General features: G+C 44.2%; 2 protein-coding genes across 8 annotated transcripts in view; one reads left to right on the forward strand and one right to left on the reverse strand.

The window, feature by feature from the left end:
* Positions 1-26706, forward strand: part of PLXNC1 (plexin C1) — a 158246-nt gene that overhangs the window by 130644 nt on the left and 896 nt on the right. For 3 of the 4 annotated variants that reach the window (XM_086399070.1, XM_086399067.1, XM_086399069.1), the window contains exons 23-31: positions 806-909; positions 11401-11455; positions 13727-13758; positions 13858-13965; positions 15143-15306; positions 17263-17410; positions 20988-21128; positions 21212-21286; positions 22374-22474. In XM_086399070.1, coding sequence (XP_086255196.1) covers positions 806-909; positions 11401-11455; positions 13727-13758; positions 13858-13965; positions 15143-15306; positions 17263-17410; positions 20988-21128; positions 21212-21286; positions 22374-22474 — 928 coding nt within the window. Of the gene's footprint in view, positions 1-805; positions 910-11400; positions 11456-13726; positions 13759-13857; positions 13966-15142; positions 15307-17262; positions 17411-20987; positions 21129-21211; positions 21287-22373; positions 22504-26706 lie in introns of all 4 variants that reach the window. The other variant, XM_086399068.1, reaches the window with a different exon arrangement.
* The window catches only part of CEP83 (centrosomal protein 83), a 137985-nt gene continuing 137276 nt past the window's right edge, over positions 25998-26706 (reverse strand). For all 4 annotated transcript variants that reach the window (XR_015163559.1, XM_086399072.1, XM_086399073.1 and 1 more), the window contains one exon: positions 25998-26383. Coding sequence is in view for 3 of the 4 variants with exons in the window: in XM_086399072.1 (XP_086255198.1) it covers positions 26279-26383 (105 nt within the window). In the remaining variant the exon portion in view is untranslated. The remainder of the gene's footprint in view (positions 26384-26706) is intronic.

Here is a 26706-nt window from a genome sequence, read left to right on the forward strand (position 1 = left end):
TGTTACCATATGATCCAGTTTTATTCAAAAGAGAAATCACAAGTCCTAATTTTCATGTGCAATTTTCCAATCTTTAAATGTTGGTTCTGAATTGACATTAGAGTATAATAAAGCATGGTGCAGGTTCACAAAATGAAAAAAAAAACCACATCCACGGGCCACACTCTAACCCTCGGGCACAAGTTGGTGACCTCTTAAAGGAGCTGAAGCCCTGATGCCGGGGTGCCAGCCGACCAGCGCACCCCGCACGGGGACAGACAGATCGTTCCCAGAGCACCTGCTTGTGAACACACAGGTGGTGGGCATGCAGATGTGCTTTTGGAATTTTCTGAAGAGTTCAATCTCTCTGAGGATGCATTATTTTGTCTTCCTTTGGCTTTATTTCCAGGCTTAGCCTCAGAGTAAAAGCTTCAGGAAAAAGTGATCTTACATATCAGAGCTCTAAACATAAAACAGAAGAGAACGCAAGCTACTGGCCTGGCTGATAACATCTCCAAACCTTCAAAACCACTTTATTTTAGCTTTATTGTTTAGCCACTAAGTCGTGTCTGATTCTTTGCCATCTCATGGACTGTAGCCTGCCAGGCTCCTCTATCCATGGGATTCTCCAGGTAACAATACTGGAGTGGGTTGCCATTTCCTTCTCCAGGGGATCTTCCCAAAACCTGTCTTACTTACAGCAGACAGGGATCAAACCTGTGTCTCCTGTAAGTAGTCATTGCAAAAGTGACAGGGTAGTATGCTACATTTCTCAGCGTCATTTTAAAAGAAAACTAAATGCTCTTTTTAAAACATTTTTTTCCAGAGCTTCAAGTGGGCACACGACACAAAGAACTTCTGGATATTGACAGCTCCTCTGTGATTCTTGAAGACGGAATCACCAAGCTCAATACCATTGGCCACTACGAGGTAAGAACAAGGGCATCCCCAGCCCAAACTGGACTAGATCCTGTCCAGGACCATGCAAATTCTTTGAAAATTACAAGATTCCCACCGGTTTCCTGGAATCATTTGAAGATTGCTTGTTTCAGGGGCAGGAGTTTTCCTTACTTGCTCGTGGTCTGGGATCTCCTTTCCCAGAGCTGTGATTTTCATGGGTCCAGTCACTCTCTATCCTGTGGTTTAGGTCAGCAACTTCACCTTTACCAGATCCTCCGGCCTGTTCAGTGGAAGAGGCGTTGTCAAGCTTGACACTGAACAAAGTTCAGTTCTAAGATGCACCGCTGTTCATTACTGACCTGGTGACCTCTGTGTAGGGTCCTTTGTTTCTGAAGAAGTTTTACATTTCCTGTTTGTTTGAATATTCAGAGATACCTCTGTGGCCTCTGACCCACTTACTGGGTGAGTGTTGAGGTGGGTGACGGGGACATGTGACCCAGCAGAGAGCTGAGTGCCAGAGAAGCGCGCTCAGAACCAAAGAGGGGAGGCAGGGGAGGTTCCTGAACACCACGGGATCCTGGGAGTCATTCAGTAAATTACCCGAATCTTTGTTGAATATCCACTCTGTGCTAAGAGCTGGGAAGGCATGCAAGTGGAACAAAGACTAGGTCCCTGACCTCAGAGAGCCTACAGCCCTGGGACCAGTGTGGGGATGGAAAGGAAAGAGGAGCCAAGTCGTGAGGCAACATCTTGCAGTTTAATAGTGCTATGACTCAGAGCATCCAGGAAGGCTTCCTGGAGGAAGCAGTGACTCATCTGAGACCTGAAGAGTGAGAACTTCAACCAGGCCAACATTCCCAACACGGAAGGGGTGCATGCTTGCTCTTCTGCAGAAAGACTTTTAGATTAGCTGGAACTGGAGAGGGGCACAGGTGGCAGTGAGAGCCAGTAACAGCCAATGTGTATGTGCCAGTTGCTGGTCTCAGCCTTTCCCTTTATTTCTGCAAATTCTATCTATAGCAGTCCTATGAGGTAGGGACTATTATTAGCCCACTTTATAGATGAGTACACTGAGGCTCAGGGAAGTGTGAGCTAGTCGGTAGCTAGTCAGTGGCAGAGAGAAGTTGGGACCCAAATCGTTGGGCTCTAGGGCCCATGGCTTGACCAGTACAGGATGGCTTCTCACAGTAGAAAGCCGGAGAAGTGGGAGGGAGGGGAGCGGGGAAGCGCAGACCGTGCAGGCCCCGAGGCTTCGTCCAGAGTCTGGCTGTTATGCCCAGGACAGCGGGACACCATTGGAGGATCTTAAGCAGGAGAAATTTGTGTCTTAGAAAATGACTGTGGCTGTGTGTGGAGCATGGATATAGGAGGTGCCAACAGGGAAACAGGGAGGCTCTTCAAAGGATTTCAGGTAAGGAATGATGTTGACGAGGAATGACACTGTGGCTCTAGAAAATGAGGCAAGCAGATGAATTCAGAGATTGGCTGTGCAGCTGTATTCTGAGATGGGCTGAAGGTGCATACCGTGAGCTGTGTGGGTGGGAGAGATACTTGGGGGAGGGGAGGGGTCAGGAAGGCATGGGGATGGCTGGGTAGATGCACAGATGCCTTTGCGGAGCTGGAGAAGCAGGGGAGCAGCTTCCCAGGCCCTTGGAGAGTAGCGCCCCGTCTTTCAGGGCTGAAATCCCATGGAGACGTGCCTGCACCCAGAAGGCCTTTGGGACGGGCACTCCCCTCAACCAGACAGAATCTGAGACCAGCCCTTGCCAGGGTTTCCTGGACAACCACCGGGAGCAGAGGACCCCCTGAGCCTTGGGCTCTTTGGCTGAGTGGGTCTCAGAGCCGGGTGAGAAATTGTTGCTCTGGGTAATCCCTGGGTCGGTGCTGCCCCTGCAGCCTTTGCTGGAGGGCGCCCCGCAGAGAATGTGCCAGGTTAACAGTCTGTCCCTGTCCTCGCTCTTCTGCATCTTAGACTTTCCAACCTTGGTATCATCTTGCCAAAAGCTGCAGCGCCTTTTGAGTTTTTAAAAAGCTCAAGAAATTTTCTGAAAGTACCTATTCCTGTCGGTGGGCCACATTTGGAGAAGCGCTGCTCCAGAGGAAATCTAAGGGCTGGGAAAATTAGAATCAGGCTTACTCCGCCTTCAATCTGCGTTTGAGAGCCGCACCCAGCCGCTGTCTCCTCCTGTTTCTGGGTGGTGGGCTTGTCTGGGCAAGTTTGGCAGAAACTCAGCCACAAATGCCCTCCTTTGGTGTCTTGACCCACATGCTGGCCTTGCTCAGCTGTGGAGGGAGGGCTGGCCCACCCTGGTCAGGCTTCTCGGCATCCCCTGGCCACCGTGTGGCATGGAGTGGGCCCCAAAGGAAGAGGGTGTGGCCACTCACCGGCATTAATACGGAAAGGCAGGACAAGACACTCCAGCAGCGAGAGGGGAGATCCATGACCGCTGTCTGCAAGGCAAGGGGAGGACTGTCAGGAGAGAGGGGACATCAGTCTTCACTGCAGACACCGGCCGTGCTAGACACCGATCTGCTTAAGGATGATAATGAAATTAATCTGGCCTGTAGTCACTTCCCGTCCCAATGATTTATTGGCCTCATACCCTGGCGTTGCCACATGGTGGTAATAAATGACAAGACTAGGATACAAGGGCTTAAAGGATTCTCCTTGTGTTCAAAGAGCTAAGCCGTAAGGCAAATAAACGCAGAGAGCTTGAAGGAAACTGGGGAGGTCAACGGCCCCATGCCCTCTGTACCTGGACCATCGCACACGCCCTGGCTTTCAGAGACTATCATATATCCAGCCTCCTAAGTCTGCACCTGCTTTATGGAACAGTCAAAATTTGGAGTCATTTGACAGGGCTGAGCTGAAGCTTCCTTTTGCCCTTTCATTAAAGAAAAATTTTCTCCTAGAACACTTACATTTCCCTCCAAAGAGGGCGCTAATTATCACTCTTATTCATTTACTAAAGCGCTCTCATTTGAGTCACTGTAAGTGCTTGAAAGCGAAAAACTATATTTCATTTAAAAATAGGATCTCACTCGGAGTCTTAAGTGATTCAGACTCACCTCCCTCCAATTACCCCAAATTAGTGAGGTTTTCAAGTTAATCTTTAGCGAAGGCCAGTTCCTCCTCTTACCTAAACAAAGTCCCTGCTGCTGGAGTGTGAGCCCGTTTCTTCTCTCGCCTTGTTCTGTCCTCAGGGCGAATAGAGTGTAGCTGGTCTCCTCTGAATGATTTACTGTCCGTGTACTTGAAGAACCAGTTTCTCGAAGGGACATGAAGGGGCAGCGAGAACATAGCATCTCATGGGGCCGATGCAGCCTCCGGAGCCCCAGATTACCAGCACTGCCCTATCATCAGCAGGATGGCATCCTGGCCCACCCTGGGGATCGGCACAGTTGCTTTGCACAACTGTGGCAGCCACCGACGACAGTGGCAGCTGGTGCCCAGCACTGCTGGAGGGCATAGACATGATTGATGCTCACACACCCTGTGACGAAGGTGCTTTTATTACCCTCGCTCTCTATCAGAAAGAGGAGGAATTTCTGCTCCAGTCTCATTCAGCCCTGTGCAGACAAGGGGCAGAGTGACGCCTTTACAAACCTATGAAGCCAGAGGCATCTTCTCGCCTATAATTAAACCCTCCTGAATGCCTCCTTCACTATTGCCCACTGTGTGTGTTTACTACGAAGGGGGCTGTGCTGTGCTCTGGAGCCAGAGCGTGTGTCTGTGTGAGTCTATAGAGGGTGTGGGCGGCTGGTCCCATGTGACTGTGGCAGGATGGCCTCGCCCGGTCCAGGCTTTGTGCAGCTGCCCCCGCCCCTGCCGTGTGACCTCACCGCACCCACATCCAGCCATTGGGCGGCATCAAGTTTGCAGGACAGGTGTGTCCAGCAGGAAATGTGCTCTACAGATCACACCTCTCGTTCTGAGCTGTGAGGTTTTGAGGGCAGAAGAGATGTTTAACCAACGTGTTGCTGAAGAACGTTCCTCCTAACGGGAGCGTGCCAGTGCTCAAGTGGTCAATGCTAACACCAGAGTTGTCACTCACGTGACATTTAAAGTTCAGAGGAACGTCCCCAAGGTCAGTGGTCTTTCTGGTCAGGTGCGTCATCTGTGACACAGGCCGTGGACTGCTTCTTTGGACTGTCTCTAAGGGTCTCTTACAGCACGGATGACTTTAGATTCTTATTTACCAGAAAAACAGAGAGCTTTTAGTGTGCTGGGTGCTGTCCTAGGAGCTTTCATGAACAGGGACTGCTTCGTGCTCTTTGTAGCCCGGCGAGGTAGACGCTGCCATTATTCTCATCCCGAGGCCCAGGGAGGCTAAGGAACTTGGCCACACTCCCATAGCTCTCCTCACTGATGCCCCAAGGCTGGAAGCAGATGAAAAAGGGATTGCACAGAGGCTGTGCCTCTGCTCAGCGCCAGAGGGGTCACCTTGCTCAGAGCCGGGCTTGCAGCCCACGCTCCTAGCCTCTGAAGCAGCCTGGCTGGAGAGCTTAGGAGAAATTCTGGTAGTCATCTTCTCTGATGTCAAATTCAAAAGGGCGACTTCTCTTCAGATCTTACGTTGAATCTCACGTCTGTGAGTTTATCAGAATGCTTCCTTACGTCTGATCCTTCTTTGACATCCTTTAAGGCCAATACTCCTTGAAGGCGACAGAAGTTTACCTTCATGAGAGGGAAGCCTCTTTCAGGTATCCAAGGGCTGACAACTCCAGCGCAACAAAAGCCTGGGGAGCTTAGGTTCCTCATCGCATGCTCACTGGTGGAGCCTAGGCTCCCTCCTCGAGGACTAGCTCGGGGTTCCAGCCGTCCTCAAAGCGACTTTGTGTCTGGCCCAGGGCTGATTCCAAGCATACCAGAAAGAAGCCGGAGCTGTGTTGTTCATTGTCACTAGTTTCAGGAACCCTCCAGAGCTCTGTCCTGGGCAGCAGGAGCATCTTGGGTGATTTGAGGTGTCTACTGAGAATGTTCTAATGTCCCCTCCCAGATGCTCTGCTGAGCCCTGAGCCTCCTCTCCTGAAGGACTGAGCAAGGTTATCACTTGGGCTCTGAGAAAGAAAATAGATTCCTTTTTCGTCTGCCTCCAGTCTTTGGGTGTCAGTGAGAAGAGCTGAGGGGAAGGCGGGGAGAGTGGTATTGATGAGTGGTTGCTGGGACAACGTTAGTTGAACAGGATTCTGTTTTCACAAAATACCATTTTAGGAATGAGAGATGCCAGTAAGGGTTTCCACATGGAGCTGTGTAGTGACTATTGTGTTTTCAGACTTAAGGAGAAAATGTAATGGTGGTTCAGACCCTACTCATAATTTTCCATAAAATTCTTAGGCTAAAGTTCCAGCTTTCCTCTTGGGCCAGCCATTTGAAATTGACACCACCTCGGCCTTCCCTGGAGGCCTGGTGGTTAAGGCAAAAGGAGAAGGGGGCAACAGAGGATGAGATGGTTAGATAGCATCAGCAGCTCAACAGACATGAATTTGAGCAAACTCCAGGAGATAGTGAAGGACAGGGAAGCCTGACATGCTGCAGTCCATGGGGTCGCAGAGAGTCAGACACGACTAAGCGGCTGAACAGCAACAACCAGTGGTTAAGACATCATGCCTCCACTGTAGGGAACGCAAGTTTGATCCCTGGTCAGGGAACTAAGATCCCACATGCCTTGCAGTGAGGCCAAAAAAAAAAAAAGACATTAAAAAAAAAAAAGAAATTGCCAACATCTGACCATTTTTTATTTACAAAATGGCAGTTTCATCAGGTTAAGTATAAGTTCAATCTTATATTTCTAGAAAATCTGTTTTTATGGTATAATCATCAACTTGTGGCGTTAAGACAGTATGTCACCACAAAGAAAACTCACCTTCACTTAGAATTTGAGGGTGTGTTGCTTTTGTTTATTTCAGAAGCAACCTCATTTTATTTTTTAAAAGGTGTTCTTTAGTGACTCAGTCCAGTTCAGTCGCTCAGTCGTGTCTGACTCTGTGACCCCATGGACTGCAGCACACCAGGCCTCCCTGTCTATCACCAACTCCCAAAGCTTGCTCAAACTCATGTGCATCAAGTCGGTAATACCATCCAACTATCTCATCCTCTGTCGTCCCCTTCTCCTCCTGCCTTCAATCTTTCCCAGCATCAGGGTCTTTTCCCTGAGTCAGTTCTTTGCATGAGGTGGCCAAAGTATTGGAGTTTCAGCTTCAACATCAGTCCTTCCAATGAACACCCAGGACTGATCTCCTTCAGAGTGGACTGGTTGGATCTCCTTGCAGTCCAAGGGACTCTCAAGAGTCTTCTCCAACACCACAGTTCAAAAGCATCAATTCTGTGGCGTTCAGCTTTCTTTATGGTCCAACTCTCACATCCTACATGACCACTGGAAAAACCATAGCTTTGACTAGACGGACTAGCCCCCATTTAGTGACTAGTCCCCACTTGATGAGCTTTACTTCAATGTACCTTAGATTAGTTATTTATTTCTGTGTTTTTGGCTGAGCTGGATCTTCGTTCCTACGTGCAGACTTTCTCTAGGTGCAGCGAGCAGGACTGCTCGTCGTCGTGGTGCGTGGGCTTCTTGCTGCAGTGGCTTCTGTTGCAGAGCACAGGCTCTAGTGCACGGGCTTCAGTAGTTGCCCCACACAGGCTCAGTAGTTATGACTTGTGGGGTTTAGTATATAGTTCACTTATGGACTCAGTATTTGTGGCACTTGGGCTTAGCTGCCCCCCAGCATGTGGGATCTGCCCAGACTAGGGGTCAAACCCGTGTCCCCTGCACTGGCTGGTGGATTTGTCACAATGGACCTCCAGGGAAGTCCTGAAGCAACTTTAAATTGATGACATGGGTCCATCTCTCCCTGTATGGTCTCAGCTCCTAATTCCAATGGTAGAAAAGTCTGCAGTCATCTTTGCCTCATTCCAGTGAGGGTCAGCTACCTTCATTGGAGGGGTATGTCTTTGATGTCATTTTGTCTTGGAGCACCATGACACTGGAAGGAATTTAATGTGAAATTGCTGTGTGTACCAACTCTGCTCTGGGCCGGAGAAACATTCCTGCCACAGATCCATCTAGTGACATTAATCTTTCTTTGATTTAATTTGGTTTTCATTCCTAAAGTAGGGGCCCACAGGATGCTCCCGGCCTCACAGGAGTATGGGAGGATTAACGAGCCACTCTTAGGAAAGCTTTTGGAGCTCCTCGGATGGAACAAACAGCATCATATATTTAACACCTTGGATTCTGTGGCACTTTTCAAAATGGCATTTCTGTCCTTCACTCGGCAGCAGCTGACTTTTCTGCAAAACAGAAAATGGAACCCTTTACCACCACCACCACTCCCCCCCACCCCGCCCCAACAAACATCTGTAACTAAACTAGTTTTTTGTCTTTATAACAGTGTTAACGTGTCACGTGGAGGGGAAAACGTGCCAGCCCTAGAGCAGCTGTGAAAGTTAGACATACCCTCACACACATACATGCTCACACACACACACAACTCATCTGCTAATAAAATGCTTTTACACTTGCTCTCAGGAGATAATTTCAGAGTAAAATTTCCCCGGTACAAGCTGCGTCTGCGCTGTCTTAATGCTTGAGCACCGTGCCAGCAGCAATTCATTGCCAGCTCTCGAAAAGACATTTGAACTTTTGGCTGTGCTCCTTATCGGAAAGCCCATCCGTGGTGTTTGTGATTATAGAGTAAGGGTGCTCGCTTTTGGCAAAACAAAGCATCTGACAGTAGTAGAGTATTGGCTCAACACACAACGGGATCCATTTGGGATTCATTCTTTGACAATTACCCAGAATGAATCACCAGCTTCCTTTTATAACGAAGGTGTTTATTGGCTTAGAAGCAGAGCATATCCAGCTCTTCATGGGGAGGGATTTTGTAATGATGTTCAGACATTCTCATAAACTCGGTGTCTGAGTATTGCTAAGGGGGTGCCTGCACAGAGCGTTGACTTTAATTGCATCAAAAATGGAGGAGAATTGAAAAATCAGCCAGAAAACAATGAATGGCTCAAGGGGAAAGGAGAGGATGTCTAGTAATAGCGGCAGAGTCCTGGAGCTCAGTACGAGTTTAGAATCCACGCACAAGACACTTTGCAGAGGCCAGAAGGCCCCCACCAGCCCTGCCCAGGCCCCCTTCCCCCACAGGATGTCAGGAGCACCAGTAGTTGGAGGCTTCTGGCCTAGACTCAGTGACTGGCTGGACCCTGTGCTCAGGGGCCTCCTCCAGGGCTGGCTCTCACCAGAGTTCCTTCCCCTGTGGGGACAACCTGCAAGAGATTAGGCTTTAATCCTTTGGTGTTTGCTGAGCCGGTTTGTACAATCTGATAACCAACTTGCCACAGGCCAGAAAACAGTCTAAGTTTTTACTTTTTTCCCCAAATAGAGGGAGGCCAGGTCCAAATTAATATTAGAATTCAGAAAAGCCTTAGAGCTTTCAAGTGGAGGGAAAAATCACCTGGCTGAGGACAGTGTTCAGAAATAACAGGGTTAACCCTCCAGTCACATCCCAGAATAAAGGTGAGGGTTGGTGTATCCCCGCCCTGTCGCTTCTCCATGGCGTCTTTGTCTCGTATTTATGTGGACCACCACCTCAGAACAATGTACTCCTCCAGCGAGCAAAGCCTGCCCTCTTTCTCTCAGCATCTAGGCCCCCTTGGCCTGATGGGCCCTTCTTCCTCTGGTTAAGTGTGGGGAAGAGTTACACCAAAGGCTCCATGGTCCCCAAAGGTTCTCATCCCTCAGAACTCTTGATGTTATCTCCACAAGAGGCTACACGTTGGGGTTGAAATCACGCCAGTATGGTGAAAGCATCTGTCAAATGCGTACATTTAAAATCCATGACAGGTTTAAAAACAGCTGTGTTGGAATATAATCTGTATGTCTTAAAGGTCACCTTTTCCCAGTGAAGGTGGCTCAGTGGGTTCTTGCATTTTGTGGAGTTGTGCGGTCATCACCACAATCTAATTTTAAAACATTTTCATTACTTCAACTAGAAACCTTGAACTCATTGAGAGTCACTCTTCATTCCTCCAAAGGCAACTAATAATCTACCTTCTGTTTGTATAAATGTGCCTATTCTGGACAAATTGTGATTGTATAATACATGATCTTTTGTGACTGACTCCTTTCACTTAACCATGTTTTTGAGATCCATTCATGTTGTAGCATGTGTCAGTACTTCTTCCCTTTTATTGTATGGCAATTTTTTTATAGTGTATTCATTCACTAGAATAATAATTCTTTTAAAAGGACAAACTGCTGGTAGCTGCAACAATGCAGATAAATATAAACATGATAGACTTTATATTGACCCTAAGAAGCTAGACACAAGTGTATGCTGAATGGTTCCATGTACGTGAAGTTCAAGAACAGACAGAACTAATCAGTGGTGATGGAAGTCAGAAAAGCGATTACCCCTGGATGAGGATGGGGTGGTTGTTGATTGAGAAGCGTAACAGGGGTACTTCCTGGAACCTTGAAATATAATTTTGTATCTTGATGTGGGTGGTGGCTACACAGGTATACACTGAAGTGAACGTTCTTGAGCTGTACATTTAATACAAGAACATTCCTATAAGTCATGTTTAAATTTTTATTTAAAAGTGTATGCAATTTTACGATTTTTACAAGCTTCTTTTAAAAAGATAAAGACCTGCAAAAAAAGAGAATACATTATAAGTGCTGGACGGATTATCACAAAGTGAGCCTATCTTACAGCTCCCACTCAGATCAAGAAATAGAACGTTATGGGCACCACAGACGCCCCCTATGGACTCTCCTAATCACCACTTTCTCCTCTCCGAACATTTAAATCATGGTTTTGACTGGGTTTTTTGTTTTTCTGTTTTTTTTTTTTTAAGCTAAATGTGAATGGAACCACACGGTGTTCATTCTTTTGTCAGGATTTTGGTTCGCCAGTGTCTCTGTGAGGTTCATCCATGTGGCACGGAGCAGTAATTTGCTCACTGTTGTTGTCTTATCATAACCTGTTTTATGAGTATACCTCAAACTCTTTATTCATTCTGCTGTTGATGGATATTGGGGTTGTAAATGCCAGTATGGGGCACTTACAAAGTTTACCTTCAGGATACGCACATGTGCATACCTAAATGTGAAATTGCTCTGTCATAGGGTAGCCACCAGCTTTACAGGCCAGTTTTTGAAAACTTGTTTCAGCATTTCTTTATATAGTAGGACCCCCCCCCCTTTCAAAAAAAGAAAGTGGTCTAAACAGTACCTACTTCCAAGAGGCTGGGGTGCCCCCCAAAACAGTTGACTCCTCCCCTTGCCTGCCTCCTTCACAAAACCACAAGCTCCTTGAGGGCAGAAACAGTGTCTTGCTCATCACTATAGCCCCAGCCTGCAATGCTCAGAACGCAGGAATTCTTAAATAAATATTTGATTGAATAAGTGAGAGAATGTAAGATCCATCCAGCCATCTAATTCCTGAGTGAAGTTGAGAAACACATTAAATTTTGAAAACTCATCTATTTTTTATCTTTGCTTTCAGATATCAAATGGATCCACTATAAAAGTCTTTAAGAAGATAGCAAATTTTACTTCAGGTAACCAACGTAATGTTAACCTTTTGTTCTCAGTCTATAAAGTATTGTTTTTTGCCTCTCAGATGTACTGTCACAAAGATGAGACTGAGTTGTTGCTAAGTAATTCTCTGATTGGAGGAAAGCCATTTTGATCTGTTTCTGGTCCTAAGAATGCATGCTCTGCAAAGGGGGACAGGAAACTGTGAACAGTGGTTGCTGTGACTGCCCGGCACTGAGGAAGCTGGTATCATTAACCACCCCTAAAGATGGGGCAGAATCTTAGCCATTGCAGCTCTTTCCCGACTCCTCAGTAGGATGGGGGCTGACAGAGGGGATCCCCCTGGAAAACTGAGGGAAGCTTGCAGATTAGCACACAGCCCTGCAAGCTCTGAACAAACAAGATAATTCACTTAGTCCAAAGCTCCTACTGATGGACCAAGGACAGGGAGCTTTGTGGGCAAAGTTAATCGGCCAGTCTCTAAACTCTCTTCTATGTCCCTGATAGCCTAGGGGCAGGAAAACACTGTAACAGTGCCTTGAGAAAATCCTGAGGTCTATGCCAGGCTTCTCTCTAGAGAAATTTTATCCAGGCCAAGACAGTCAGTCCTCCTCGGCCCTCAGAAAGGTTCTGGGCCTCACCAACAGGGCCTGTTCACACATGCACAGCTGGAGGTGGGGCTTCCCTATTCCTGGATTCAATGATAGGAGCAGCCTGATAGGACCCAACACCTGGGGAGTGCAAACGAGGAATTCAGGGCTCCCAACGAAATGGATAGGATGACTGGGAGGGTTGGAGGACACCCCTTGGTAGGTTGCAGGACATCCCCACCTCCCAAGCCCCCATCTACTCCCAAGTCAAGCTATATTGAGAGAAGCCATCTTGCAGTGGGCGGCTGTCCTTCTGGTCTAGGGTGGGGGGTTGGTGTCTTTATGCTGTAATAAGTGGAGGAGCTGTGTATTTTAGGCTTCAAAGACTATAGTCTTTTGAGAGCTTGTTATTTAGAGATCTTGCATTTGGATCACTTCATGGGCCTTAAAGGTGGTCAGCGCCTCTGCTTCCTCCCGGTCCAGTCTCTCCTTACTCTCCAAAGCCCTTGCCCCTCTGTCCTTTCATCACCCACTCTGAACATCCCAGCCAGTCCCCTGGTGAACCCAGCTGCTCCCCTTTCCTGAACCTCAGGCTGGGCCACCCCGTGGGAGAGGCCTGCAACAGCACAGCTAAGTCGTTGTAAATTCCCATGTGGATCCAGACCCTCAATGTACCCTGTTCCCCTTTGTGCTTCTCCAGACAGCTGACTGTTCTCCGTGATCCCACGTTCTCTCCTCTGATCCCCACAGGCTTCCCTGTCAGCAGATGACTTCACTCAGTACCTCACAGAGAAAAGAGATCAGAATGCCTTCAGTAGCCAGCGCCAGCCCACCCTGCCTCCCTCCCTGCGTCTGCCAGTCCCTCCTCCTGGCTCCCCAGACATGCCAGGGCTGCCCTTCCTCCCAGCCACATCCCTTTTCCCACCTGGGCTTTGCATCCCTGCTACTATAGTTTTCCATCAGCATTTTAAGGTGTTCTAGTCTCTCTCGTCTTCAAAACAAAACCCAACTGCCTTGCTTCCTCCTCTCCCTGCATTTGCCACTTCCTTTTCAGCCACATTTCTTCTCAGACTGTCCGCTTTGTGCTGCTCCATCACTCACTCTGTGACCTCTGCCTTGCTGCCCTTCTCTCCGATCCTACAAGAGGTCACCTTCCTTTCCACCTCAGGGCATTTGCACCCACCCTCCTCCCCATTTGGTCCTGCTCGCTATCCGTTCATTTAGGTCCAGCTCCAACATCCCTCCTCAGAGAACCTCACTGATTAGGGCTGTGCTAACTGTGTGATTAGGAGGAGTCTCTCAGTGGCTAGGCCATGAATTCCTTTAGGTGAGAGCTAGGTCTTGCTCATTGTTGTCTGCCTAGTAGCCCCTGGCACACAGTAGGTGCTCCATCTCTATTTGTTAAATGAATGAGAATTGAACCTCTCCCCACCCCCAAGTGATGGTTCAGCCTCTGCTGCAGCACTTCCAGGGACAACTCCAGTCCCTGGCCCATCCTATCTTCACACTGTTCCTAAGGCCTTAAGATGCAGCGGGGTGAGGCGGGGGGCGGGGCGCGGAATGTCCCTATGAAAAGCTCCGGTGGGAGGGCTCAAGGAACCTATTCTGTTTATAACACAAGTGGGGCATCTTATGGGAAGGCCAATTAGCCCATGGTTGTTTTCTCTAATGCCCTGTTTCTTTCCTTCTTTCCGTGGCGTTCAGATGTGGAATACACAGAAGATCACTGCCACTTGGTGAGTCCAGGCTTGCTTGTGCTCCCGCTGAATCGGATGCCTTCTGCAGCGCAGCGCGTCTCCTTGGGTAACGCTGCTTCTGCTCTGTCTTCTCTTTAGATTTTACCAGATTCGGAAGCATTCCAAGATGTGCAGGGAAAGAGACATCGAGGGAAGCACAAGTTCAAAGTAAAAGAAATGTATCTGACAAAGCTGCTGTCGACCAAGGTACACTTACCATTCTGGGAGCGCTTTACGGCTACCTTGGGGGTGTATGATGTGTTTGACTTAATTTCCACTGAAGTGTGAAAATGTTACAAATCCCTTGTGCCTTCTAGCAAAGCAAAATGAAAGTTTAAATTGTAAACACTTCCTACCCCCTTCTTCTTCTTCCTCACAAACTGCAAAGATAAAGCACTTTACAAATTTCTACCATAGCATCTTCAGTCAGGGATTTAATGTTGTTCCCAAGCCCTTTACCCACCACTGCACTGTTATTTTTTAGGTTGACAGCATAATTATTCCTTTTTATTTACTTGTTACTATAGATGAACAATAAAACTCCCTCTTTAAATTGCAAATAAAATGAAGAGGGGGTGGTCATTTTAAAATTAAGACTTCTGTTCACATATAAAAGTGTCAGATGTTTTAAAAGCCAGTGGAATAGGAATACCAAATTGGGAGCAAATTTTCCTTTATCTAGTTTTTAGTGGGATTAAACAGAAGTCTGTAGTGATCCTTTTTTTCCTGAAATGACTAGCAATAAAAGTGCTATTATCTACACCTGGCCCTAGTCTTCTGCTGGGCATGAATCTTCAGATTATAGCAGAGTGTCAGCTTGGAGCTTAAACAAATCTACTAGATTTGTTTGGTGGGTAGAGGACAGCCAGAATCTCTTGGCTTTTCTCATCTGTCCCACAGAACTCTATTTGTTTTTTATAAAACAGTCAGATGCTCTGGAAAGTACACAATAAAAACCCTATGATGGAAATACATGCAACCGGAAAAATTCTGGGAACCAAGCAACATCATTTGAGTTTTTCCAGGCTGAACATAACTAATAAAAGCCAAACATCCGGGGCTTCTTGGTTTATGTATACAGCCCTGTAACTGACATTTCAACTGCTAGCAGTTTCAAAGACAGCCTCCCTGTTGCCTAAATAATGTCGTTATCAGCAAGAAGCTTATGCACCCACTCTAAACCTGGGCATGGATTTTCAGGACCTGTGTCTTAAACACTGAGTGCTGGCCTCATTTGACAGCTGTACATACTTGCTCTTCAGCTTGTTTTTCTGTTTTGTTCATCGTTATCGCTGAACTTGGATTTCACTTTTCATCATGTTTTAAAAAACCACTATCCTATTTTCTCTTTAATCTTCCAAGTCTGATGTGTTCTGTCTTTCAGGTGGCAATTCACTCTGTACTTGAAAAACTTTTTAGAAGCATCTGGAGTTTACCCAACAGCAGAGCCCCGTTTGCTATAAAATACTTTTTTGACTTTTTGGATGCCCAGGCTGAAAACAAAAAAATCACAGATCCTGACGTTGTACATATTTGGAAAACAAACAGGTGGGAACAACAATAGGTGATTACCGACTTTAAGAATCTGGGACAGAATCTTAACTAAAAGAAGGGCATGGATAGTTACAAAAGGATTATCCCTATATTTGAACTTTTTGGCTTGGCAAGCTATTGTGTCAAAGCAGTTTCTTACCGGTAGGTACTGTTTTTTAAATAAAAACGATTCCTGTGCTGAGAATCCTATTCTTTAGGGCAAAGTAAACAACCTCTATTATTTTTACTATCTTAAACAAGTTTAGCTTGACCAGTAAATGATGAGAAATTAATATTTTGTGGTTTTATCATACACTTTTCCGTTAGAGAAGAGTCTTAAATTTGTCCCTCAGAGGATTCATCACTTAACAATTTCCAAGCTGTCTATTGTATAAGTTTCTGTTTTTATTTGGTCAAATGCCATGCTGCTGCTACTGCTGCTAAGTCGCTTCAGTTGTGTCCAACTCTGTGCGACCCCATAGATGGCAGCCCACCAGGCTCCTCTGTCCCTGGGATTCTCCAGGCAAGAACACTGGAGTGGGTTGCCATTTCCTTCTCCAATGCATCAAAGTGAAAAGTGAAAGTGAAGTCGCTCAGTCGTGTCCGACTCTTTGCGACCCCATGGACTGCAGCCTACCAGGCTCCTCCGTCCATGGAATTTTCCAGGCAAGAGTGCTGGAGTGGGGTGCCATTGCCTTCTCCGAGCTGAGGCAAGGTATCCAAATTAAAATTTCTCCTCACTAAAGAAACATAGCTCATTACCTCTCATTCAAATACTTTGTGCATGAGCTGAATGAGACTCAGTTATTATGCAACAGAACTTCTCAGTGCAAGCTCAAGCCGTTCTAAGCATTGAGGTTAGCCAGACCGTTTTAGATAAGTATTAAAAGCTCCAGGCCTACCTTAACTGTCTACTGTGGCTCTCTCCCCGCTTTGTTCTAGCCTTGGCTTCCTAGGCCCTGCCACTCCCATATCAAGCTTGGGCCCTGCAGGCTACCATCTCACTGGGAAGACTGTAGCGTGTGAACAAGGACAGTAGTCAGGACAGCAGAGCTGCTGAAAGGCCCAGTAGCCCTTCTGACAGTTAGCTAGGCTAGAGGACTCTGAGTGACTCCCAAGATCATATCCAAATATTTGAGTACCAACTATGTATCAGGTACTGTTAGGCGTTGAAGGTAAAGAGACAGAAATTCATGTTCTCACAGAGCTTGCATTTTAATAGGTAAATTGTATATTAGAAGGCAATATTAATGCAGAGAATGAGGCAAAAAATAGACTCACAGGACAGTGTGGTCAGAGGCCTGGTGGAGATATTTGAGTCAGGTCTTAAAAAGAGGCATACACCCTGAGACTGTCTGGGGCAAGACAGTTTCAGGGGCGGATGAAGTCCTGAGGCACAAGCTTGCCCGGTGCGTGTGATGAGAAGCGAGGAGGCCGGTGGAGCTGGGGTGAGTAAGGTGAAGCGCAGTAGATGAGTGCCAGGCCTAGACCATGCAGGGCTTTCTGCAGAGGGATGGAGAGCTACAGTGGAGAGGCGAGGACCTGATTCTGTGTTAAGAGGACTGCTGGCCCTTGTGGCAGAATTTACTGTTGGGAGCTGGCGGGTGATAATCCTGGTGAGAGATGATGGTGGCTTAGGCCACGGTGAGGACTTAGAGGGGGTAAGAAGAGGTCTGATGAGCTGTTCTCACTGGTAACCATTATCTAATTGACAAATTTGTGGAGAAAATTCTTGTTTTGTCAGTGGCCAGTTTCAGACTTCTCCAGGCCTCCCTTTCAGGAACGCTGACAGTTTAACCCTTTCTTGTTCTGAGTGATGCTGCCATCTGTTGCTTGGTATGTTTGGCAAGGCAGACTTGCATACTTCAGTAGCAAGGACAAAGACACCCATTCACAAACTGTGATAAACACAGCATCTGCCTCACATGAAAGGCTGTACTTGAAACGAGGTATCTCTCTCTCTCGGAACAGCCTTCCTCTTCGCTTCTGGGTAAACATCCTGAAGAACCCTCAGTTTGTCTTTGACATTAAGAAGACACCACACATAGATGGCTGTCTGTCAGTGATCGCTCAGGCATTCATGGACGCGTTTTCCCTCACAGAGCAGCAACTTGGGAAGGTAAGGCCCAGCTTTAGGATTTCCTGTACGTGTTTGTGTGAGTCTGAAGCACTTTGTCTTCCTTGTAAACATTCAAGTAACACACGACATCAGCCCAAAAGACAAAGTAAATGATGGTCACTGAACACCTGCTTTTCTATAAAATTGCTCATTTATTTCTATTTTTAATCTAGTTTAAGTGAAAACCTTTAGCTTTTGTTTCCTAGAAAAATCTTAATGTAGATACTAATATAGATGCTATTAAACTATGAACCCAAAGTATGTAATTATTGAAATTTGCCTATGTTAATTCCATCTGAATATACCTAAAAGCATCTATTTGATTATAACAAATTTCTTATGGGGAAGTAAATCTTGCCTGAGGTTTCAAATACCTCTATTTTGTCATTTTATAATTGAATCAATATGGTTTGTCCTATGGTGTTTTGCTGAGCAAAAACTCTATAAGGCAAGAAAAGATAAAAGTACAGAGGAAACTGTGACAGAGATGTTTTGGTCTTAACCCAAGTAGTCCATAATAAACTGAGCAATATCTGTACCTAATGGGTTTAGAAATCTTTTCATGCTGAGCAGTGGGTCTTTGGTGGAAGGATGTTCAGAGTGCCTGGGATGAAGTGTGATGGACACGTCATAGGCGCCTGAGACTCCTAGTCTAAATCCAGACTCACTATCGCCAGTATTTCTAGAAACCAAACTTGTTTTTTGACTTTTATTTTCCCAGCACTGCCTAGATAGAGTCTCTCGAGGTAAAATCCTTGTCATTATCGTCCCCTTCTCCTTCCTCCCACCTGTGTCTCTAGTTGGTTACTACTCACTTCCATCCCTCCCCTGCCAACTGCTGTCCTGGCTCCTACGGGGCCTTTCACTGTGTCTCAGCCTATCTTTCTAAAACAAAACTCTGATACTGTCAGATTCCTGCTTGAACATTGTAAATATTTCCCATTACCTCCCAGACAGAATCTTGAGTGCCACAGGGCCCTTCCGCACTGGGCTTCAAGTCTCTCTTCTGGCCTCCTCATTTTTTCCCCAGTCCATCTACCCACCTTTTCATGCTACAGCTTTTAGTTTTCGCAGACTTAACCACGAGCTTGTTTTCACATCACTTTGCTCGTCCCTTTCCTGTTACCTCTGTCTAGTAAAACCCTACTCATTCATTCAACAAATGTGATTTCCTAATGTGTACCAGAAAATGTATAAGACTCAGATTTAGTCTAAATATACCTATTCTGTCAATGTTCCCTTGATGCATCTCCCATGTGCTAATTTTGACCGGTACAGTTCTCCCTAGCGTGCAATACACTGAAACACACTTAGTTATCCATACTAAAAATGGCTGTTTATTGATTACTATGTTCTTGGCATAATTCAGTTCTCACAAGAACCACACAGTTAACCATTACCCTCATTTTCTGGATGAGGAATTGATGATGAGAGGTTACAAGTCTTAAGGTCGTACATCTTAAGTCCTTTTCTTTGTGCTACACTGCTGCTAATTACTGATCTTAGACTGTAAGCTTCTTAAGGGCAGGTGCTGACTGGTTTTCATTCAGTGCCTACCCACAGTGCCTGGCTAAATAAAACTTTGCATGAATGATCACAAGGGCTGTAGGTTCTACTTAAAGTTGTAAACTTGACAGGTGAAAAAATATCTCAGTCCAGGCCTCCTTCAAGCCATCAATACATTTAAAAATGTACTGGGGCACTGACCCTACCATTAACTCACCTATCTTCCGAGTAGTGATACAATAAAAATTCGTATTTCAGGACAAGAAAAATGTAAGCAGAATTTTCACCTGTTTGGGCCTCCTCCCTCCCCTCTAGTATGCACCTACGTTATGCATTTATCAGCCCTCTCCAATGGCAGAAGTACCCGCTGAACTGTAAAGACCCATTTTTCTTCTGGCACTAGCTGTGTAACTCCTTAGAAGATAATATTCCTCTCTCAATCCTGTAAGGGGTCACAATGACCCACACACTGTATATGTACATACTACTTTGGTGAACTTTATATACAATGCTTTATATACAATAAAAACTTTACATACAATACTTTATACACAATAAAAACATAGTATTTCCCTTAAAGATAGCGACTGGTCAGATGACCTGGGGAGATACTGGGTGCACATAAAGGAAGCTCTTAGCTTAAATACTTTATTAATGTTAATTAATTATTAATGTTCCTACATTATTTGTATTTTGTACATTACCAAATAGATGACTGAACCTCCAGTAAAAATGGTGACTAGATGATTTAAAACAATTTGACCAAATATCAATTATTGGAATAGTGTAATTCTAGATGTGGGTAGAAGCAACAGGAAGGAACCATTTCCTGGACCATGAGAGTCTAGTAAGACAGGCCGTCCAGAGGCTTTTGGCTGCTGTTAATAGGGCCTACGTCGTTCAGTAACAGCACAGTGAGTGGCCTATCAATGCAATCCTCGTCTGACCTGAGAATGAGCATTCCTGCTCACGAAATGCCTCCCCAACATTGGTGAAAATTAAGTCTGAAACGGAGGGGATTGCAAAATAATGTTGCCCATTACCTGTTATGACACACCCTGAAAGGAATTCAGGCCAAAGATCAGGATGAGGCAGTTTGCACTCGGGGAAAATTGACTAGCCTTTGGTTAGTTATTTTTCTGAAGAAAATTTCATGAACTCAGTTTCTTGAATCTTCCCATACTTAGAAATGCACTAAAATCATTAAGATATCTGTTCCTCACAAATAGTGTGTGATTGCACAGCCCCCTTCCCCTAAATCACATGTATGCAGGCCCCACCCCCCTTACCTCTTGAGAACAGTCCTCAGAGCTTTCTGAGAGGCTGTCTCCTAGGTCATAATCCTCAGGCTGGTTGAATAAATTTTTCCGTCTCTTTTCTAGACTGGCTATGATTTTTCTTTGACATGTTAATTCTGTCAAAATTATAACTTAAAAAAAAAAAATCTTCCCTTACATTTTAACATCAGTTAAAATTACATAAAAACATTCAAACTACCAGGGAATTTTTCCAAAATCAAGACATCAGAGCCACCAATACTAATGACCATGCTCTTTCTTGAGAACACTGAAAGATTTTTATAATCTAATAAAATAGGGAAAAGCAGAAAAATCTGCCATTGCCAATTACTTACCACGTTCATGGTTATATAAAGGGCTCAATCAGACCTACAATCAAACCTTTTATAAGTGCCAAAATTCACTGGTGGGTGAGGATGAGAGCAAATGCTTTAATTCAGGCTTTTTACAACTATTAGTTACGAACTATGATTGAAATAAGTTCCATTGTTACAGTAACTCAAAATCATGCAAAAATAATAATTTTAGTCCTTTTATGAGAGGAAGGCAGAATATATTAGCATTTAATCTGCCTGAAAATAACAGTGACTCACCAGAACTATCTGGATAGCAGTCAGTCATTCAGTCAATAACATTTATGAAGGCCTGCTGCATGAAGATGACTTGTTACCAGGAGATAAGATTAGTAATAGTGGTGGAGGTTCAGCTACATTGGTACTGCTATCATTTCCTGATGGTTTTTTAAACTCTTGGTGGTTGCTGCTTTTTTTCAGGAAGCACCAACTAATAAACTTCTCTATGCCAAGGATATCCCAACCTACAAAGAGGAAGTAAAGTCTTATTACAAAGCAATCAGGGATTTGCCTCCATTGTCATCTTCAGAGATGGAAGAATTCTTAACTCAGGAATCTAAGGTATTGTTAGAAAGTAGAAATAAGATTATATTTGGGTACTTAAGCCATTTCAGAATCTCTCAACAAGGCTTTCTTTCTTTAAGAAACATGAAAATGAATTTAATGAAGAAGTGGCCTTGACAGAAATCTACAAATACATCATAAAATATTTTGATGAGGTAAGATTTTAAATAACATTTTTAAAAAAACAGATATGAATCAGCCACCAGAATTTGGTTATAAAGCGTCCTGTAGGTCTCAGGATGGCTCTGGCATCCCACATGGCCAGAAAGGGAAGCCAGGAAGGCTGTCTGAGATGCGGATCCTGGCACCAAGCCAGACCCTGCGTGTGGCTGCCCACCTTTGGACCAGCCATTTGATTTAATGGGGCCTATTGACACAGTTAACTTTGATGAGTAAGTAGTGGTCCTAATAAAAGGGGCCTGCTTATGCTTGATTGTAATCTGCTAAAATGAAGGCTAAGCTTGTTAAATCGCCTAGATTCTGTATTCAGTAGTTAAAAGTACGACATATTTCTAACTTAAGCAACTATTTCAATAAACCATTCTCCTTTATGATTAATTCTCCTTAATCTGGATTTTTTTCTTTGGGAATTCACACAGACACAGTCATCAGATGCGCTGTTTCCAAATAAATGTTAATTCCCCCTTCCCTGATTCCCCCCACTCAGTCATGCTGGGACAGGCTATCCATGTCAATGGTGAGAATAGCTCACCAATTCCATTTGCTACTTGAAGATCAAGTGAAGCACTAAGGTAGGGTAGAGGCAATGAGTTCCTTAAACATGATAAGCATCCCTCTTTCCAGGGGTCAGGGGTTAGAAGGGACGCACTGGGAGGGGAGGGAAGGGGAGGGCAAGGGAGGTAGACATCTCTGACCAGGATGCCCCCTGCCTGCTGCATTAAGAAGAAATACTTGCCTGCATGTTGGCTGCCCAGGAATGCTTGCTGTGCTTGGAATGGCTGTGACATAATGCATAAAACAGGGCCTTGGAATTCTGGCCCCATATTTGTAAGCAAGTAATTCGGTATTTCTTTCGAGTTTCTATTTTAAGCTGAAGTGTTGTTGATCCTGTGATAATGACTTAGCAAAACAACTTGCAAAGTGAGTATGTAAATGATCGGAGAAAATCTTGGCATCTGTTTCATACAGATTTACCACTCACAGCATCAGGAATGCAAAAAAAAAATAGAATTGTAATGCTAAAACCACAATATCTAAAATAACTGTTCTAATTGTCAACAGATTCTAAATAAACTAGAAAGAGAACGAGGGCTGGAAGAAGCTCAGAAACAACTCTTGCATGTAAAAGTCTTATTTGAGGAAAAGAAGAAATGCAAGTGGATGTAAGCACTCTGGGGACTGGCTTAATCTGGTAAAGTTCTTCAGATGACTTGGGAGCAAAATGGCTGCTTGAGCTACTCTGTGTTGTGAGTTTAAGTTTGCACATAGGTTCCACTTTGAGCACTGTCTTTTTTAAGAGACCAAGGCACACGCACAGCTTTTAGAAAGCCTATCAACCACTGTGCCTGTGTGTGTACTGTGGGAACCCTTCTGTAAATAGAGCTGAAGTGGTTGTTTCAAACAGCCTCCTTGTTTACAGAGAATACAGGGCCAGTAAGCAAGGGTCAGTATTGTTTAACTACACTCTCCACTTAAGCACAATGATATAAGTGGTTTTGTTTGAAAACTACAGCTATGTAGCACTTGTAACTACACTGCACCTCTGCAGACAAGGGACATTGCTAATGATCAAAACAAACTGTGAAATGAGTCATCTGGAAACAAGGTTGGGTGTGCGGGCACCCTCGGGGATCTGCAGCATTGAGACTTTTCCCCAGTAGTTCCTGGAAAAGCTGACCGCAGAATTTGGTAGTGTGTACATTTAGCATTTGTGAGTGTGTGTGTGTGTGTGTGTGTGTTTTTAAACCAAAAACTAACGGTGTTGCAACATTGTTGAAAGGGCTCGTGTTTTTCAGTGGTCACCGACTGTACTCCATCAAACTCACCTCCATTTCACTAGAGAGCTCTAAAGCAAGGAGAGGGAGTAGGCTTCGTGACAGCATCTTACCCAAACACTTTAAAGTACCTATCTTTTCTTCATTTTATTTTTCCATATTAAATGTATTCAATAGTAGATGTGTAGGCTATTGTAAAAAAAAAAAAAAATCGCTTGTATCGAAGAACTTCAATCAGAACTGTCTATGGAAGAGTAACTCCGTCCCCTAATCCTACACTTCTATACTACTATCTCCTTGCTTTAGACTTCTGGTGAACCCTGTGGTTATAAATACTTGTGTGTGATTTTAAAAAATACATTTTACATTTCATGAAATTGCTGTCACACTGGAGTATTATATATGAATATATATATATTTGAGGCCCATGGCCTGAAAAATATTAGTATACAACTTGGTATCTTAGTCTTACTATGTACTTTTTGAAAGTATTCCTCACAAGAGAGAGAGTTAAGAATACCTGTTTTATTCATGCCTTTTTTAAAAAAGAATTCCCTACCTAGTTATACTGTAGTCTTTTTATTGCTGATTTTTTACTCCTGAATTCTTGCTGCTCATGACCAATTCTAATACCACTGTGTTTCCCTTCTCTTAAACCAGAAGTAAAAAGTTTAACTGGCAACTCTTAAACTTTCTTTGCAGCACCTTTACCCTTGGTGCTCCAAATCCCAGACTGAGGAAAGGAAAATTTTCAAATAAAACATTGGTCATACATTCCTTAAAATCACTTACCAACAACAATCTATGAGATAGCAGGATTTAAAAGTACATTTGTCTTAAATGAATGCAGTTCTTTTTGCTTCTCACTATCTGGTAAAGAGTGAGCGATGACACCTCAACAAACTGATCAGAGAAGATAAGCATTTATTGCTCTATAGGGACCTTCCCAATCCTGTCACTTCTGGCCACTGTCTTTCCAATGGACACACCTCAAAAATCCTACCACAGAGGTTCTTTATAACAAAGGTCTCGTCCCCATCTAAGGCTGCTGCAGTCTTGATGTGAAGGCATTCATAGGAGAACAGCAGGAGAGTTGAGACCCAAGGGTAGGAGAGTTGCCCAAAAGACTTCCCCTCTTTAGGGTACAGAAATGCTAAGAAATCTCGAAGGATCAGCTACAGCTTTATCTCAGTATTTAGTAAATGCTACATGAGGGTGTCCCTGTCCGGCTCTCTGGCACATGAATCCTGTGTGGAGACTTCCCTCCTTTTCCAGGGACTGTGCTGCTGGGGACTTTGGGCAAGTCACTTCCCTCTTTGTGCCTCAATTTCTGTATAATATTTCTAGCCTACCTCACTGAGGTGGTGAAGAGTCACTAATGTGTGTAGCGTGTCTGTCAATCCTCCAGTGAAAAGCACTGTCTAGATCACATTTTGGATCACGTTAGCCAAACGCAGTACATGGCCAAATTAGATGTGTGCTGGAGACAATCAGTCACTGGGTCTATATTAAACAGCAGCCAGAGAAACAAATGGCAAACAATTTCTATTTTCAAGTTTCTTTGCATATTTTTTTGGTGCAAAACCATTTATAAACTTTTCTTTTTTCTAACACTAGTGTCTACAGCAGCATTTAAAAACTAATTCTGTTACTTTTTTCTGTATTAGGGATTTAAAGTCTATTTCTTATTGTATACCTGATTGAAGCAGTTCTTGGAGATGAATGTTTTAAATGTCTATATCCAAAAATAAACATTTTGATGTAAATATGGACTGTTTTTGTCTTTTTCTTCCTTCAAATTTTCAATAGATTTTTTTCATTCTAAGTGGCTCCACGGAAATTATTTCTCAAGAACAAAGTGTCACTGTATATGCTTTGTAAATTAGCAGCTGTATTATATAGTAAGTAAATCTAGTTTCTTCTAAATGATGTTAAGGCTATGCAATCTTACTCCTGGCCTCCACTGTCGTCTTGGAATTTTGAATGTGATGACGTCTAGATAATGAACATTCTACTTGGTCCAGCAGACTTTTTAGCTTTGCCTTGTTGACATGAAGTTATTCCAGCAGAATGCCTTTAAAAGATGTTACATAAAAAAGCAAATGATGGCATACTTAGGGACACAGAGAAATAAAACATTTATAACAATTTGGTTAGATCCAAAACAGGAGACAAAGTTAAACACCAACATTATTTCTAAAGGGATCCCACTGGGTTCAAGTTTTACAATAAATGGCCCTTGTTTTATTATATAGCCACAGGATTTAATTATTTGTACTTTGTTATCTTCTATTAATTCTAACTCAACGAAGCCAAAATTAGATCTTCTACACTGTATGGTTAAAACAAAATTAAATACAAAATAATATAAAAATATTTATTAAGCTTTTAATAAATTATGTGCACACAACTCTGAGAAAAGGTAGTGTTGGAAGGAATGATGCTAAAGCTGAAACTCCAGTACTTTGGCCACCTCATGTGAAGAGTTGACTCATTGGAAAAGACTCTGATGCCGGGAGGGATTAGGGGCAGGAGGAAAAGGGGACGACAGAGGATGAGATGGCTGGATGGCATCACCGACTTGATGGACGTGAGTTTGAGTGAACTCCGGGAGTTGGTGATGGACAGGGAGGCCTGGCGTGCTGCGATTCATGGGGTCGCAAAGAGTCGGACATGACTGAGCGACTGAACTGAACTGAGTAATATATATAGATATCTTAAGTTTTATGCTGACTTTAAATAACTTTCACATATAGTAAACCAGAAAACATTTCTGACCATGTGATTGGTAAGCACCTCAAAGAAGAAGAGGAGGGAATTCAACATAGTTCTATTTAGGCAAAATGCCACACACCCCCCCTTAAAAAAACTCAACAAAGCAAAATTAATAATTGAAAAACTTGATTCCCTATTTAGTTCCTTCTTCTTTGTTCATTTATTTTACATTCTCAAAGGGTTGTCAATAATATTCTAAATATCTCTGAAGCTGTCTTAGGGCTTCACTTATCATTACTACAACCTTAAAATCCTGACATTCATGCAACACAGCATGGAGATAGTACCTTTTCTTGAGGCACAGTCAAGTGATTTGGCAAACAGTAATAAAGTATCTAAATGCCACATACATTAAAGCTTCAAGCTTTACTGAGTCACTGATTTCATCCCTTTTGATCTGCCTTTTCTCCAAGCAAATCATTCCCCAGGAGATCCAAGTTCCTCTAGTTGTTTCCTTTGTGTTGTTTCAAGTTCTTCTAGTCTTTTGCGAAGTAGAGAGAGTTCCCTTTGATGCTGTTCCTCCTTAAAAGCACAGAAAAAGGAAAAACAGAAAAAGCATTGCAAGAAAGGCTGTTAGAAAAACTGGTGGAAAAATAACTGTTAGGTAGTGGCCTCAGTGTCTCTTTTATTCAGGTCTGCAACATCTGGCAAGAAAAGAATGACCATTTTAGCAGTCTAAGAACCCCAGCATGGTCTAGACTACCAACTAGTCCTCCCTTTTCTCCTGCCTCAGGCTGTATAGCCTTTAGCCAATACCCAAAGTCTGTTCTTCTCTAGGTTTAAAGTTCACCGCAGAATAAATTAGATAACAGTAATGCAAGTCCCAGGTGTACTTATGTGGCAAC

Source organism: Bos grunniens, chromosome 5 (assembly GCF_055505025.1).
Source record: "Bos grunniens cultivar Pamir isolate PY7600 chromosome 5, Bosgru_T2T1.0, whole genome shotgun sequence".
Taxonomy (NCBI): domain Eukaryota; kingdom Metazoa; phylum Chordata; class Mammalia; order Artiodactyla; family Bovidae; genus Bos; species Bos grunniens.